Consider the following 15562-nt stretch of genomic DNA (forward strand, 5'->3'; position numbering starts at 1 on the left):
GGAATCGGAAGTCTGGGTCCGGTAAGATGGGTTGTGAATATTTGTCAATGTTTGTCAGCCAATTTAACTCGGATAACTTTAGGTTTTTAAACAATCGTTGTGTTTGCTTGTATCTGATGCACCGTAAGGTGTTTATGTTTATCTTCATGTTTGCACTCGTCCGTCAATAATATATATATATATTTTTTTAAGTGATGTTTAAAGCGTCAATGCAGCAAATTATCCTGAATTCTTAATTTCCTCCAACAAAAAGGAATCAAAATCATTGACTGCAATTGAAACAGTGAAAACGCGCTATCATTGACCCGTTGCTAAGCTCCGCCCCCTGCCGCTACCATGGAGCCCACACTGTCACTAACTGCACTCCCGGAAAATAATGTATATAATTTTTTGGGGAAAAACTAAAAAGTGATTTCAGAGAGAAACAGACAGAAGGATCTACATTACGTGTTTGACGGACAAATCCAAGACGACAAACTGATTGAGCAACTAAAACAGGTAAAAAAAAAGATAAAGATGGAAGCTTATTATCACCTGACTTCACCTTTATTCACCGTTACAATCATTAAAATACATTCAGTATTACTTCAGTAGCGAGCCAAGCATAAAAGTTGGAGATACAAGTGGAGTTACACGATTATAAGGCTTAACAGTAGTCTTGTATGTTTGCACAAGGGAGAAACAAGTCTCTCAAGGTGTGTTCTCACTGAATGTGAACCGAGTTTAAGAAGTGGAGACTTGCATATTGAGTGTGAAGAAAAGCGCTATATAAATAAATAATAAAAGTATTATTATTATTATGATATAAAGGCAACGCAAAGGTAGATGCAAATGTGCCTCGGGGAGCATGAATTGAAGCAAAAGCATAAAACATAACATTTTTCTGTTAAAATAAAAAACAACGCTTATCCTAGGGATGAGAGAGAATGAAAAAAAGTAAGAGGGAAGTTGCGAGTTCAGTCAAAGTTTACATTGTCACATATACACTAACACAGAGTATATCAAGTAAATGTCCAATATTCTCTCTCTTTTAGCTCCGTTTTTGGTCTCCACCAAATCCCGAGGGAAATATCTTTCTCTTCAGCTGCTGAATGCTCCACAATGTTCACCAGCTAGTCTTCACCTGCGTCCGTCTGCTGTTTGCTGCTGAGCAGGTTGTAAGAAAGCAGCTATTTACAGCCTTTTCTCTGAAAATGAGGCTATAAGAACGACGAGAGTGACCCAAACAGTAGAGTTGTAGCCGGACCGATGAACAGTGAGCTGAAACTCACTATAAAGGGGGTCGGCTGTAGCTCAGTGGTCGTCCCGTGACCACAAGGTACCCGGTTCGATTCCCCGCTCTCCCCATAGTTGCATGTCGAAGTGTCCTTGAGCAACACACTGAACCCCCAGTTGCTCCCTGGGCGCTTCACTGCAGCCCACTGCTCCTCAATAACTAAGGATGGGTCAAATGCAGAGAAGAATTTCCCCACAGGGATCAATAAAAGATATATTAATTATTTTTAAATTAAAGCTCCACAAAGGTGAGGCATAACATGCCCCCCCCCCCCCCCCCCCCCCCCCCAAAAAAAAGAAGAAAAAAAAGACATCTCATGATACTGATGAGCGACCAACAATGACACATTTCCTCACAACTGCTTCTACATTTCTGCACTAATTAAATTCACTGAACATCTCAGCAAGCGGACGCCTTCTTTAGACCTCCCCCCCCCCCACACCCTGCAAAATGAGTTACGACCCCAACCGCCGCACGAAATCAGGCACAAGCCTCCCTTGAACAGCTGCACAGTGTGTCGGGGCCCAGCTTTCTCCATCAAAGAGCCATAAAACTGAGGCCTTAACGGCGGCCGCGATGGCTGAGAAAACGGACGTTAGCGGCGGGCTGAACAGACGGCGTCTGACACGACAGGTTAACAAACGTCGGAGCCCCCGCCGGGATATTCAGAGTGACTCTGCGGCTTCTCACAGATTGAAAACCGCCACGGAGACGTGGGCAGGAGGCGGTCGGGCCAGTGAGAGGCTTCTAAATGGCCGACTGAATGAGACTGCAAAATGGATGAAGGCTCGAGGATGTATTCAGGGCCAGAGCTGGCGCTTTTATGCAGAAAAGAAAAATGAGACGGACAAAAACTAAAAGAAAACCACAGTGAGGAGGTGAGAGGTCAGAGCGTTGAAATACTGCCCGGCTCTGTTCCTATTTTATTTATTTGCTCTAGTTTTCCGTTCTACCCTTTCCATGCTCTGACTATATTATGCATGTGTGCTCAACAACCACTCGAGTCCCTGTGATTACAACTGTGGGGCAAAAAACGCTTTCATCAGTTTAGCGCTTGATTTATCGAGACCACGCAAAAATCCAATTTCCAAAACGTGAAGCGCAACCGCAGCGTGACTCGCCGAAGGTGAGAGAGCAGACCGAGGCTTCCTCTCCAGCGAATCCTGACGCAGGGAGAAGGAAAACAAGAGTCCTCTAAAACATTGTGGTCATTCGGAAAAAAAAAAACTCATGCGAGCAGTTGCACACTTTTTGGGTTTGCTTACTAAAATGGACAATTAACCTTGATTGGCGACTCCTCTGGTTGTATAGAAGTCTATGCGTCATGTCTTAAAGCTGTATTCTCTGTCCTGACCACCAGGGGGCGACTCCTCTGGTTGTATAGAAGTCTATGCGTCATGTCTTAAAGCTGTATTCTCTCTCCTGACCACCAGGGGGAGACTCCTCTGGTTGTATAGAAGTCTATGCGTCATGTCTTAAAGCTGTATTCTCTCTACTGACCACCAGGGGAGACTCTTCTGGTTGTATAGAAGTCTATGTGTCATGTCTTAAAGCTGTATTCTCTCTCCTGACCACCAGGGGGAGACTCCTCTGGTTGTATAGAAGTCTCTCAGAAAATGACTTCTCTCTTGATTTATTCCCTCAGTAAATATAGTAAACATGAGTTTATGGTCTCAATTTCTATTTCCAAGTCTTCAATACAACTTCAAAAAGCTCAGCCCAGTAGCTGATAAGGACCTTAAAAAGGTAAGTTTAAAACTTAAATAAAAAACTAATACATTTTTTCCCAAATTATCTTCTGAAGTGTTGAGATATCTCTCTCTGAAACTTCGGCCAACTCACAGTGACGTGAACCTGAATGCTGTGCGTTTGTTATGTGCTCAAAGCATTTCAAATGTCTAATTTGAACAATCCACCGGATCATATCCGGGTTCAACCGATCGCTGCATTATAAAAACCCTCAAAAAAGGTGGTCCAGGGAAGCCGAGTAGTGGGCCAACAGCAGCTCTGACCTTGGCTAACGGCTTCACATCGGCACGGCCTTTAGTTTACAGCGGGAGGAGGTGCGTTTGTTAATGTGTGTGTGGGCGGATGGAGGAGGGCGGACGCAATCACAGCAACAGCTGTCTGAACATTGTAAGCCATTAGAGCCTGTATGGCTAAATCTGGCACATTTAGACATAATTACACATAATTTTGGTCATCATTCCAATTGAAAGTAATAACGTTATTATATATATATATATATATATATATATATATATATATATATATATATATATACAAATTTGAATTTGAAGTTTATTGCTCAGATCTGGCAACATGGAAACATCAGTCTGGCACGACAAGACAAAGTCAGACTATAAGACAAAACAAACTCCATTTGCCTCATTTATTAAGCCGTTTAAAACTAACCTTTTTACCTGTTTGTACTTAACACTTAAAGGAATAGTTCAACTTTTTCAGAAAACACACTTATTTGCTTCCCGTGCCAAGAGGTGAGAAGATCAAAACAACTCTCATATCTGTCTATTGATGATATAATATGAAGCCAGGAGACAGTTAGCTTAGCTTAAGATTGGCAACCGCTAGCCTCGCTGTACCTTCCCATTAATAAAGGCCACCAAGAGAATGGTACTGGTATTCTCATCTAACTCTATGTATATAAAAAGAAAGAAAAGGAAGAGTTGATGAGAATATATGCCGTGTGTTTATGACAGGAAAAAAAAGATATTTTTTCTTTCATCTTTTCGGTGGGCTGGCAGGGCCTAAAATGCAGATGCCTCAGTGTCTTTAGAGTTTTGTCCTCCCTAATGGCTTCTGCAGACAGCCGGGGCCAAACATCTCATTTGCATAATTCATTTCACTTCAGAGCGCCTGACAAAATGCCTCCAAACTCCTCGCGCCTCTCTGTGAAATCTGAATATTTCTTCAGCTCTCCCGCCGAGTGCCGATTCGGCGAATTAAACCAGAGGAGCAGTTTTTTGTTGTTGTTGTTGTTGTTGTTGTTGTGTGTTTGTTTTTTTGTAGAGTGGGCGAGGGAGGAAGAGAACCAAATCAGACTCAAATGAAAGACGGTGGAGCAAAAAAAAATTAAAAAATGCCAAGAGCGAAAATTCCTCGCAAAGTGAGTTATTTGACACTTATTTGACAGGATTCCCTCTGAATCAGAGCTGAACTCTCCAGAGAGTAACAGGCTGCTTCTCCCCGTCCGGTGGTTCAAGGCCCAGCTGCATGATGAAAGCACATGAAATGCCAAGGCGATGCCCCCGATGGGGCTGTTACGCAGGTGTCTGCCTCCCCCTGGTGGCCCGGTACAATAACGGCAGCTTCTTACGCCAGAAGAAGAGCGAAGCGGCAACGGAAGCGTTAATAAATACAGGTCGTAAAAAATGAGAATTGTAATACAATTCAAACAGTATTTCACATTTCAAATGAGAAAAAAATAAATAAATAAAAAATAAATAATTGTTGCTTTTTTTGTTAAGCATGATACTAAAAAAATTTTTAAAAATATACAAAATTATGATTTTCTCCACTTTGACCATATTGTATACATTTTGGATTTGCACCGCATTTACACCCGATTGCATCTTCGACTTTGCACTTTTCTCACTTTTTTTTTTTTACTGCTGCACAGTCAAGTGTTATCTTGTCTTTTCTTAATTCTCACTCCAGCCTTGTGTGGGATACATTGTGGTTGTATTACTGGAAGGGAGTTGTGTGCAACAGTGGATGATTGGTCCAATTCTAAAAAGCTACTAAAAAGGGTGACATAAAAGTAATTCAAGATATAACACGGACGGAGTGTAATAATGTCGACCAGAGCAGAGAGACGTGTTTTAACCAAACCTTTACCGGTTTGTACTTTATACTTTTAAAAAGGAAAAGTTCAACAAAACCTGGACGATACACACAAAGACTGAGGACATTCTCTCAACATTGTTGTGGGATTTTAAAAAAGCTTTAGGAGTTTAAAATACCGTTTGTATAAATTCTACTCGTGTTTTTGAAAGTTGATTCTGCTACATTTATTTATCTTGTTTTTGACACAAAATCTGAAAATGGAGACAATACACATTGTATATGAACCCAATAATGTATAAATATTCGTTTTTAAATGTACAAATGCATAAATAAAAACTTGGTTTACAGTTAATCTCACACAGCTGAGGTTGAACACAGAATAATCCTTCAGGAGTGAGAACAAGAACAGGTTTAAAGAATCAAAGTACAGCTTTAATGAGACATTAGAGAAACCAAACGACTGCACTCTGAGAAACTCCAACAGCAGTTCTCAGTAAACGACTCTGCTTCTGTCTGAAAAGGGCTCTGATTGATCAACTGCACACCTGAAGCTCCTCACTCCACTAACGACTTGTATGTAAAACCCTCTGAATGAATCCTCCCGTGTTTCTGAAAGACAAAGAGACATCCTGACACCAACGAGGACTCTCTCCCTCCTGTAGAGGGACGTTAACAGGCTGTTCAAGAGAAGCCTGTAGACTACCTGCTCGGCAGCAGATGACAAACGCCAATCAAGAAGCACATGAATGAACCAGATCAGCTGATTCTGCTGTTTGTTGGTGATTTATATGAAAATATAAATCGCATTCATCTACTTTACATTGTTCTCTTTTAATCAAAAGAATCCGTTTATCTTTTCACAACTAAAAGTTTTGAATTCACACTCAAACTTTTTCTCTTCAAAAAACACTTTCTCTGACGGTTGGAAAGAATACTGCCGGTAGAGAGGAGCTTCCACTTTCCTCCACAGACCCAAACATGACCAAATTATTATTATTATTATAAAGGTTTTTAAGTGTGTGTGATGAATCATTTCTAGTCAAACAAACTCTTGGTTGTAAAAAGCAAGATTTCTCTGTGACGAAGATGTTTTAGTGAGTTTAAAGTTTAAATTTTCATATAATTAGTTCCATATTTTATACATTAGCTTTGTATGAAACTCTGAAATGAAGTGGAAAATACTCTATTCATGTTTGTTTATTAATCATTTAAACATTCAGTTTGTTTTCACATCCCATCAGTAAAGTTTGTTAAATGACTCTTGATCAATGAGTTTACAAAGTGAAGACAACTAAAATATCTTTGACAAATGAAGGTCTGGTGCTTTCTCTCTCTAGAAACATGCAGTGGAAGAGAAACATTAATAGAAAAAAAATCTAGAGAAATATTCAGACATTTAGAGCAGTGAGAGCCTCCATGACTAAACAGACACAGGAAGGAGCGCCACCTACAGGAAGTCAAACATTTACAGAACAACTCATGAGAAGATGTCAAAGTAGCACCCAGAAGGTTTGACTGACAGCTGATCTCAGTGCAGTGAAGAAACACCTCAACAATCAGCTCTGAGACACAAACATGGAGACTAAATGAGTTCAAGAGTTTAACCCTCAAATGACTTCTGCCTATTTTAGTTTACACAACTCAGCAGTGGATCCAGACATATAAAAAAAATGCAATCCAGCATAGAGAGGCTGAGTGAATGTGGTCTGGACTCTGTGGAGGAGAGTCATGGTTTCAGAGACGCTGTAGAAGGACAGAATACCTGCATTGTGATCCAGGTACACTCCAACAATGGAGGACTGAGGACCAGAGACGCGAGTTTGGACTTTGTTGTTCCGAAAGATATAACCGTTTTTGTGACATCGTAATGCCCAAGATTTGTCATTCCATCCAAATCCTGAATCGTCCCATTTCCCTTTTCTGTTGATATCCTTGTATGCAACGACCACAAGAACTCCTCCTCTCCACTCCACCTCCCAGTAACAACGTCCAGTCAGACTCTCTCTACTCAGGACCTGTAAGCATTCAGTGAATCTTTCTGGATGACTAGAATAAGACTGATGTTCACTCATAAATGTTGCTTTTCTGTTCCCATCAGATAATGACAGCTGTCTGTGTGCTGTGTTTGGATCCAGTGTGAGTTCCCGTGAATACTCTAAGAATCCATCTCTGGTCGTGGGCTCTGGTTGTGACAGTAAAACATTCACTTCAGTCACCATCAGTGAGACGTTTGTCCATTTCTCTCTCAGGACGTCCAGTAGTTTATCTCTGACTTCTGAAACAGCCGCTGTCACGTCCTCAAAGTAGCTCAGAGGACGGATGTTGATGCTGGATGAGTCTGTAGACTCACTGAGTGGTGACTGTGAGGGGTAGTTGAGTAGAAACTGGTTGAGATCCTCTGTGTGTGAGAGCTTCTGCAGCTCAGCATCGTTCCTCTTCAGCTCAGTGATCTCCTGCTCCAGCTTCTCCTGAAGCTCTTTGACTCGACTCACTTCAGTTCTCTGCTGGGATCTGACCTGCTGCGTCACATCAGAGCTTCTTTTCTCAAAGAGACGGATCAGCTCAGTGAAGATCTTCTCACTGTCCTCCACTGTTTTATCAGCAGAGAGATTGATGGCCTCCACCTCCTGATGGAGCAGCTTCACATCTTTCTCTCTGTCCTGGATTCTCTGCTGGATGTTTAGTCGACTCCCCTCCAGCTCTCTCTGCCTCTCGGTCCTTTCTGCTGCAGCTGAGACTGTGTCGTGGCCTTTGTGTTCATCCATTAAGCAGAGATAACAGATACACTGCTGATCAGTACGGCAGAAAATCTTCATCACCTCATCGTGAAGAGAGCAGATGTTCTCCTGGAGCTTGTTGGAGGGCTCCACCAGCTTGTGTTTCTTTAATGGAGGTACATCATAATGACGCTGAAGGTGTTTCTCACAGTAAGAAGCCAGACACACCAGACAGGACTTGAAGGCTTTCAGTCTCCTCCCAGTGCAGACATCACAGGCCACATCTTCAGGTCCAGCATAGCAGTGATCAGCAGGAGCAGCTTGGAGTCCAGTCTTCTTCAGCTCCTCCACTAAATCTGTTAACATGGTGTTTTTCACCAGGACAGGCCTCGGTGTGAAGGTCTGCCTACACTGAGGGCAGCTGTGGAGTTTCTTCTCGTCCTCTTTATCCCAGTGGGCTTTAATACAGCTCATGCAGTAGTTGTGTCCACAGGGAATAGTCACCGCATCCTTCAGTAGATCCAGACAGATGGAACAAGAGAAGCGTTCCCGGTCCAGCTGAACTCCTTTCTGCTCTATTTTACCTCTCAAAGACAACACGACTGAGTCTCCTTTGAGCTCTGATCTGAACAACATGTGTCTCTGCAGTGAACGGGGCCTGTCAGCTGCTGCACTTCACCACCATGTTGGTTACACCCATCTGTAAAACTGTAGCTCTGAAGGGGAGGGAACCAGGAAGTATGTGGACTGGGTGGAGCTCGCTGTGTTTGAGCGCAGGGGGAGGATGGGAGGGGTTTGGGGGAGGATGGGAGGGGTTTGGGGGAGGAGGGAGGGGTTTGGGGCAGTGACTCATTTCAGGAAGAAGAGTGTTTTAGAGCGTCAATGTGCCGACTATGAACCTGCTCCTAAGTACAAACACAACGTTGTCGTAATCGTTGAGTTATGGAGCCCTTTCTGCAAGTTACTTTGTGGAGGAAATTAGCATTAACACAGTTGCAAGTACAGCAGCAATCGCTTTGTCCAGTTCTGTATTATATGACTTTGATGCTAATAAATACTAATACTCACACTACCATCCCGTAGTCATATAGACACGACTCTTAGGAGAAAGAAACGGCGGTCAGGTTAGTACGGCATTTTAAGCATACGTGCTCTTTTCAACACGCAAGCCAGAGCATATTTGTTGCATAGCATGTGCATATGAACATATACTGTAGGAGACACAGTTGCACAACAAATGAATGAACAACAAAGTGCAACATTTTACGAGTAAAAAAAAGAAAGAAAAAAAGGCTCTTTTGAGGAAAACTGTTTTCAAGGCACAGCTCTTGCACGTGTTTGCTCCTGTGCGATGTGTGCAAGGGCAGCAGTGTGTGTGTGTGTGTGTGTGTGTGTGTGTGTACCTCTGTTGGACAGCTTCTCCAGCAGCGTCCTGAAGCGCTGCACTACAGACGGGGAGACATCGTAGGTGTAAACCTCCTTCACTGGAACAGGGTGACACCTCCCAAACATGCCATCTGTCAAAAACAGGAACACTTTAATTAGAGAAACTCACTCGCATTTGAGCCTATTTTGCATTTCACACAAGCTAATAAATATAAAGCATCTTTTCAGTGTTTCTTTTCTCTCTCAAAACTGACTAAACGAATGTGTTCCATCCAACAATAGAACCGGCCAGACAGCTCGATCAATACCTGGAGTTGTTTTCGTGGTAGTTTCAGCATGTATTTCAAACATTCATTTGGCATTTTGCAAAGAGCATTTTTTTTTTTTAAGAGTGCGACTTCCAAATATGCCCCCTCCCCCTCCCCCAGTTTAGTTTAAAAAAAGAGAAAAAAATAAACAAATCAAAATCGGCGCGAAACGATCCATTGAGTACTTTCAGGTGAACATTTAGTTAACAGTGGAACTGGAGGTGGACCCTAAAAATGACCGGTTCCGGTTTGGATAGATGCACCGGCGCAAAGAGACAAACAGACCGACAGAAATCACTTCTTTTTTTTTTCGTATTCAGTTGACGAACAGTGAGACGTACTGTGGTGTGAAGGAAGGAGACGTGGAGAGAGACAAAAATGAAGCCGGCAAACTTTAATACTGTAAATTGGGATTTGGAAAATTGTCACATCGACACAAATTTCCCAAATACAAACAAAAGGTTTTTTTTATTTATTTTTTATGCTTGACGCTTTATTTTGTTGAGGAATAAGCTGAATCTGTGAAATGAAGATAAACGGTTTTGTCAGATGACGCCGCCTGGCTATATATGATATGATACAAAAAGTTAAAAGGGGCGTTGCCCTTATCTGTTTAGACACGTGCTGCCCCCCCCCCCCCCCCTCCCAAACATCACCGGTGCACTCGATGCGACATCAGCTCGCATAAGAAAAAAGGAAATAAATATGGAGAAAGACAAAACGAAGACCAAGAAAACCAAAGCGCTCATTCGCTGTCCTCTGAAGCCTCCCAGGGCGAGAGCGATCATCATTAAGTCTCCTCCCTCGCTTCCCTTAATGCACTCGATTCTTCCAGGAACTACATCTGACTCATAATTAAACCCTTCCAGAGCCACAGTATCAGGCCCAAGATTAAGATTAGATTATGTTGACACTGAGCCTCGACGTTATAAATGTGTTTGCTCCTCAACTGGACTTCTTGGGTATATAAGCCTGCTGTTTGCACCCTGCTGAAGTGCCCCTGAGCAAGAAACTCAAATAACTGACAAAATTATTTACTTTTTTGCACGCGATCCAAACAGTGGGCTCCTGGGTGCAAGTCCTGTGTTTGTTTTGAAGCATGGAGACAAAAATAGGACTTAAAAAAACAAATCCAGGCTTCAAAATGTCTCTTCAGGGACCAAGTGAAACTTAAAAAAAAAAAAAACTCAAGCTCAGTTTCAGCAGAACAACCTCCCTTTAAATGAACATAACATGTAAATGATGACTTATTGATGTCGAAAGATACGTTTAACTGCAATTATATTTTAAACAAGATCCAGAGTTAACTGCTGCACCACAGGCCTCTCTTTCTCCTTCAGCTCGGATCTCATATAAACACCCTTTCTATGTATCCCGGAAGGAACATCTTGAATTATCTCTCATAATTATACTCATGCATATCTTACGACGCTGTAATTCATCCCGGTTCACTACCAGAGGGCCGCAAATTCCCAGCCAGAACACGTCTTCTTGTGATTTATGGCCCAGATTCGAGCAGAACGAGGATGCATGGTGCCATTCTCAGAAGCAGAGGGATGGAGATAAAGATGGAGGAGATGGACCGGCAACGCTGACCAGATGTTGTTTTCGGTTTGCCATAACTTAAACACGGACGGGTGTGCAAGATCTGCTCGTTCTTTACCATTTAATGTACGGCATTTGTTTTGAATGACTAGTATCGTTAGCAGCTTTCAGTTCTGTGCATCTTGTACTGTAACCTCTGTGTTGGATTTGGGCTCAGTTTGCTTGTTTTATTTATTCTCAGAAGAGATCCTTATTTATTATTTTAAACCTTTATATTTTATTATTATTCATGTTGTTTAATTTCAACGACATTGTGGTGCAGAACTCAGGGATATACAATTAAAATATGTTTTAATGTAAAAGTTCCAAGGGGCTGCTGCACTGTTGCATTGAACCTTTTAAAAAAAAAATTAGCACAGCTTAATAAATCCACTATTGATAAAACTTGAAAATGTGCCGTTTATTTTGACCCTGCTAGATGTTATCATTTCACGACTCGTAGATCATAATCAGTCGACACGGCGTGGGCTGAAGTGCTCGCATTAAAACCACGTTGGGGGTCACGAGGATACCACGTCGATGGGTGAGGACCAGTTGGAGTCGAATCCCTTTTGGACGCAGTGCCGTCGTGCACGTCTGGTCTGTGTTGTTGGGACATGCGGACTGAAAGCAGCAAACCCAGTCCAGCCTAATGAACTGGATTAAGACATCTTAATGGATCTGTTGCCTCCGGGGGACCCGCACTATAGTCCATCATGCCTCACAGACCGCACTCTCGTAAGATCAATGGCATCGGGCGTTGCTTGGCAACGCCCCGGGCCGCTTCCACTGGCTGTAGAAAGGCTCTCCCTCATACATGTCGAGAGCTGGCTCACGGTTTTTATACATGCTACTGATGCTCACGATGTGTGTTAATTGTGTGTGCGTGTGTGTGTGGGAAGTGAGCGTTACTGGCAGAGCAGGAAGGCCCCGAGATGCATGAAGTAGTTTTTTTTTGTGGTATGCCATTCATCTAAAATTTAACAGGAAAACCTTGTGTGAGCGATGCACTCGAGCCCGAGCGGCCCCACCCTGCTACCGGTGGCCGTTGCAACGCACATCGCAGCAAACGCCAGACGAGGACATGTTGAACGTGAAATATTCACCTTGCACGAGTGAATTCCAGGCATCTGTATTAATTCGCTTGGGGCGGAGGAGCATTTGTATTCTGCCTTCCCTACAGCATGAAAAAGCCTATTATCAGTCTTCCATTTCATTAAATGGAAGACTTTTCCATTAAAACCGTAGACTGTTTTGTAAGAAGTGGACGTAGTCGTCATGACGTCACCCATTTGGCATTATGGTCGTCGCCATCTTGGTTTTTATCAACCAATGAGTCATTTTCTCATAGACTTCTATACAACCAGAGGAGTCGCCCCCTGTTGGTCAGTAGAGAGAATGCAGCTTTAACACATGAAGCATAGACTTCTATACAACCAGAGGAGTCGCCCTCTGTTGGTCAGTAGAGAGAATGCAGCTTTAACACATTTAGTATAGACTTCTATACAACCAGAGGAGTCGCCCCCTGGCGGTCAGTAGAGAGAATGCAGCTTTAACACAGGAAGCATAGACTTCTATACAACCAGAGGAGTCAGACCCTGGTGGTCAGTAGAGAGAATGCAGCTTTAACACATGAAGCATAGACTTCTATACAACCAGAGGAGTCGCCCCCTGGCGGTCAGTAGAGAATGCAAGTTTCACAAATACAACTTGTTTATTTTTAAGTTGTAGTAATTTCCTAAAACAGCTGGACTTCTTTGCAAACACCACTTAAACATGAGGAATGAGTGCATTTCTACTTTGATCCTTTAATGAAAAGTCAAATATAGAATATCCTCAGAATAACACTTTAAGCCGCTAATGCATCCTTCTCTAGTTACTACCATGTCCGCTTGAGGGCTTCGTCATGTTAATGCGGACACATGATGCATTGGGGCACTTGTTGAAACGACTGATGCTCTTTCTTTTGTAGACACCTTCTCTCCTCCTTTCTGAGAAGCTGTCCAGCAGTCAAACTGTAATAAATCCTCTGAGACAATATGTCCGACTCTGACAAAAACAGTTAACGCAGACAGACCACGTTGCTGAAGACGTGTTGCAATAAAAAATCTTTCTGAGAAGCTGCCCTGCCCCTCTGGTCTGTAAAAATCAGAGGTTCATAATGTTTTATACACAGGAATAATAACACGTATCCACAGTGCAATTAAATTCAGCTCTCCGCTTGCTGTGTTAGCTAATGCCAATGAAAGCGTAACTGGAGGCCATATTCTCTGCTGGAAACTAGTGTTTCAGCTTCTTCGAAACAAGCTCCATTACAGCTCTGGCAGTTAAGCCAAGGGAGCCAATCAATACCTGGTGGGCAACAGTGGAGCAGGAGATGGAGGACGCGTCTCAGCAAGACAATTACCTGTTCAGAAAGAAATGTCGGGGTCACAGGTCCACACAGGGGGGGGGGGGGGGGGGGGGTGTACCTTCATCACTCCACACTGAATCCTGGATTATAATGCGTCAGATTTGGATGGTGAAGTTATCACATTTGTTTAAGGAGGATTGTCAAAAGCCCATTTAAGACTTGGAGAAGGTCTTCTTCTCCCTTGAAATAATGTGTTTTGTCTCTCTGGACATGACGACACTATAACGCCGGGAGCGCCAACACTAAAGCGACGTTTGTCACTTGGCGTGTCCGCAATGACACGAAGGAAAACCTTGCAGTTTGATCGTGGGCCCACGGCGTACAACATACATGATCATAGATGGCTACGAGAAAACAAAAAATGTTAAGCACTTGCAGGATGCGTTTCTTTGACGAAATGTCGTAAAAACTGTAGGAAACGCGACGGGCTGCATTTAATCCTTGAGGCTTTAATTAACAACCATCGTGAGCACCGGAGACACTGTGCCCATTTTCTTACAGTGAATGCTTTAATACATTTTCTCATCAATTTCATGACCTGTCATAGAGAACGATGCTGGTTTATAATGGCGACAAGGCGTGAAGTTGGGACTCTGTTTCATTTCCATTTGCTCACCGGCTGCATCTAACGTGTTCTGCTGGGTACTTCAAATATGAGAGTGCTGGTCTGATTATTACAGCGTCAGTTATGATTAAGATTGTTGTCAGGACTTTTACACTGAAGGTGTAAATTTATGCATCAATGTGCGTGTGCTTTAAACGGGTATTTGTGCATTGATTAAACCAGTACAATTATAACATGTGCTATAATTCACTATTTGCTGAAACAAAGGCTTGATAAGTCTTCAATATATTTAAACCAAAAGAGGCATCGTCGTCTTCATGTATTCAGGTAATTAATTTAACGGTGGCTAACTATAATACAAATAAATGCTGTTAGGTTACGGGCCTAACCTTTTGGCCACGCCCTAAATTAGTGATGTCATGTCAGCCATAGACTGTGTATGAACGTCACCCGTTGGTTTACGGACTACGGCTTTAAATCTTTGAGTTTGCCACTTTTAGCCGTCGCCATCTTGGTTTTTGGAACCAGAAGTGACACAAGAGGGCGGAGCTAAGTATAACCGAACGGCATTGTTAGGCGCCAATTATGTAACATATTCATCAACTGTCATGAAGTGACAACACAATGTGAACGGGTTGAAGTTTTAGGACAGAAACAGACAACTCCCCGAGCGGACTGTGCTGTCGTAGCGACCAGTAAACAGGAAGTTCCCATATTTGGAATGCGAAGGAGTGTCGTAGAAACGCCTTTCTGGTAGAGACCTGTCAATCACTGTAGCCCCGCCCTAAAGCATACCCTGCTTTATGGTCTGTTTGACTAAATGGACCGTAATTTACTAAATAAACATGATGCTGTATTGAAGAAGACTTGAAACTAGAGATTGAGACCATAAACTAATGTTTACAATGTTTACTGAGGGAATAAATCAAGAGAGAAGTAGAGTCATTTTCTCATAGACTTCTATACAACCAGGAGTCGCCTCCTGGTGGTCAGTAGAGAGAGTACAGCTTTAACTAATTTTCTTTTAGATTCACAAAAATGAGCAAGTTGAAGTTTTTAAAGTTGAAGTGCTTTATTTGGTATAATATTGTGTGTCGTGTGCGTCCAAGAGTCAAGGGTAAAAAGTGTTTAAAAGTCTTCCAATAACAAGGTAAAAGAGCCACTTTCCTCTGGGTATTGAGATGTGCGTTCTAGTTGTCACAACCTCCCTTTGTTTGTTGGGAAAGAAGGAGCGAGAGAAAATAACCTCAGCTACACAACATCACTCTTTTTTTCTGTTTCTCTTCTTCTGCCAACAGATTAAAGCCACCTACAGCAATCAGATCTGCTGTGTGTCCCGATGGTCTGAGCTACCAATCACCAACACAACAGACTGGCATTGTGTGCAAGGGGACGTTTGACAGCAGCTATTGAAGCGGCTCAGACACACACGGGTTGGCGATAACAATGGCTGGAGGTGCAGCCTCGCCTCACCTGGTTTACTCCAAGGGGAGCTTTTCATGCTCT

General features: G+C 42.7%; 1 protein-coding gene across 1 annotated transcript; it reads right to left on the reverse strand.

The window, feature by feature from the left end:
• Positions 1-5493: 5493 nt before the first annotated feature.
• Positions 5494-8551, reverse strand: LOC117746239 (tripartite motif-containing protein 16-like). Its single transcript, XM_034555257.1, has one exon. The coding sequence runs from the start codon at positions 8434-8436 to the stop codon at positions 6706-6708; it is 1731 nt and encodes a 576-aa protein (XP_034411148.1). The 5' UTR covers positions 8437-8551; the 3' UTR covers positions 5494-6705.
• Positions 8552-15562: the final 7011 nt, after the last annotated feature.

Source organism: Cyclopterus lumpus, chromosome 17 (assembly GCF_009769545.1).
Source record: "Cyclopterus lumpus isolate fCycLum1 chromosome 17, fCycLum1.pri, whole genome shotgun sequence".
Classification (NCBI taxonomy): Eukaryota; Metazoa; Chordata; class Actinopteri; order Perciformes; family Cyclopteridae; genus Cyclopterus; species Cyclopterus lumpus.

Bases quoted from the DNA above. Each gene is read 5' to 3' on its own strand.
- LOC117746239 (XM_034555257.1), bottom strand. From the start codon at position 8,436: ATGTTGTTCAGATCAGAGCTCAAAGGAGACTCAGTCGTGTTGTCTTTG.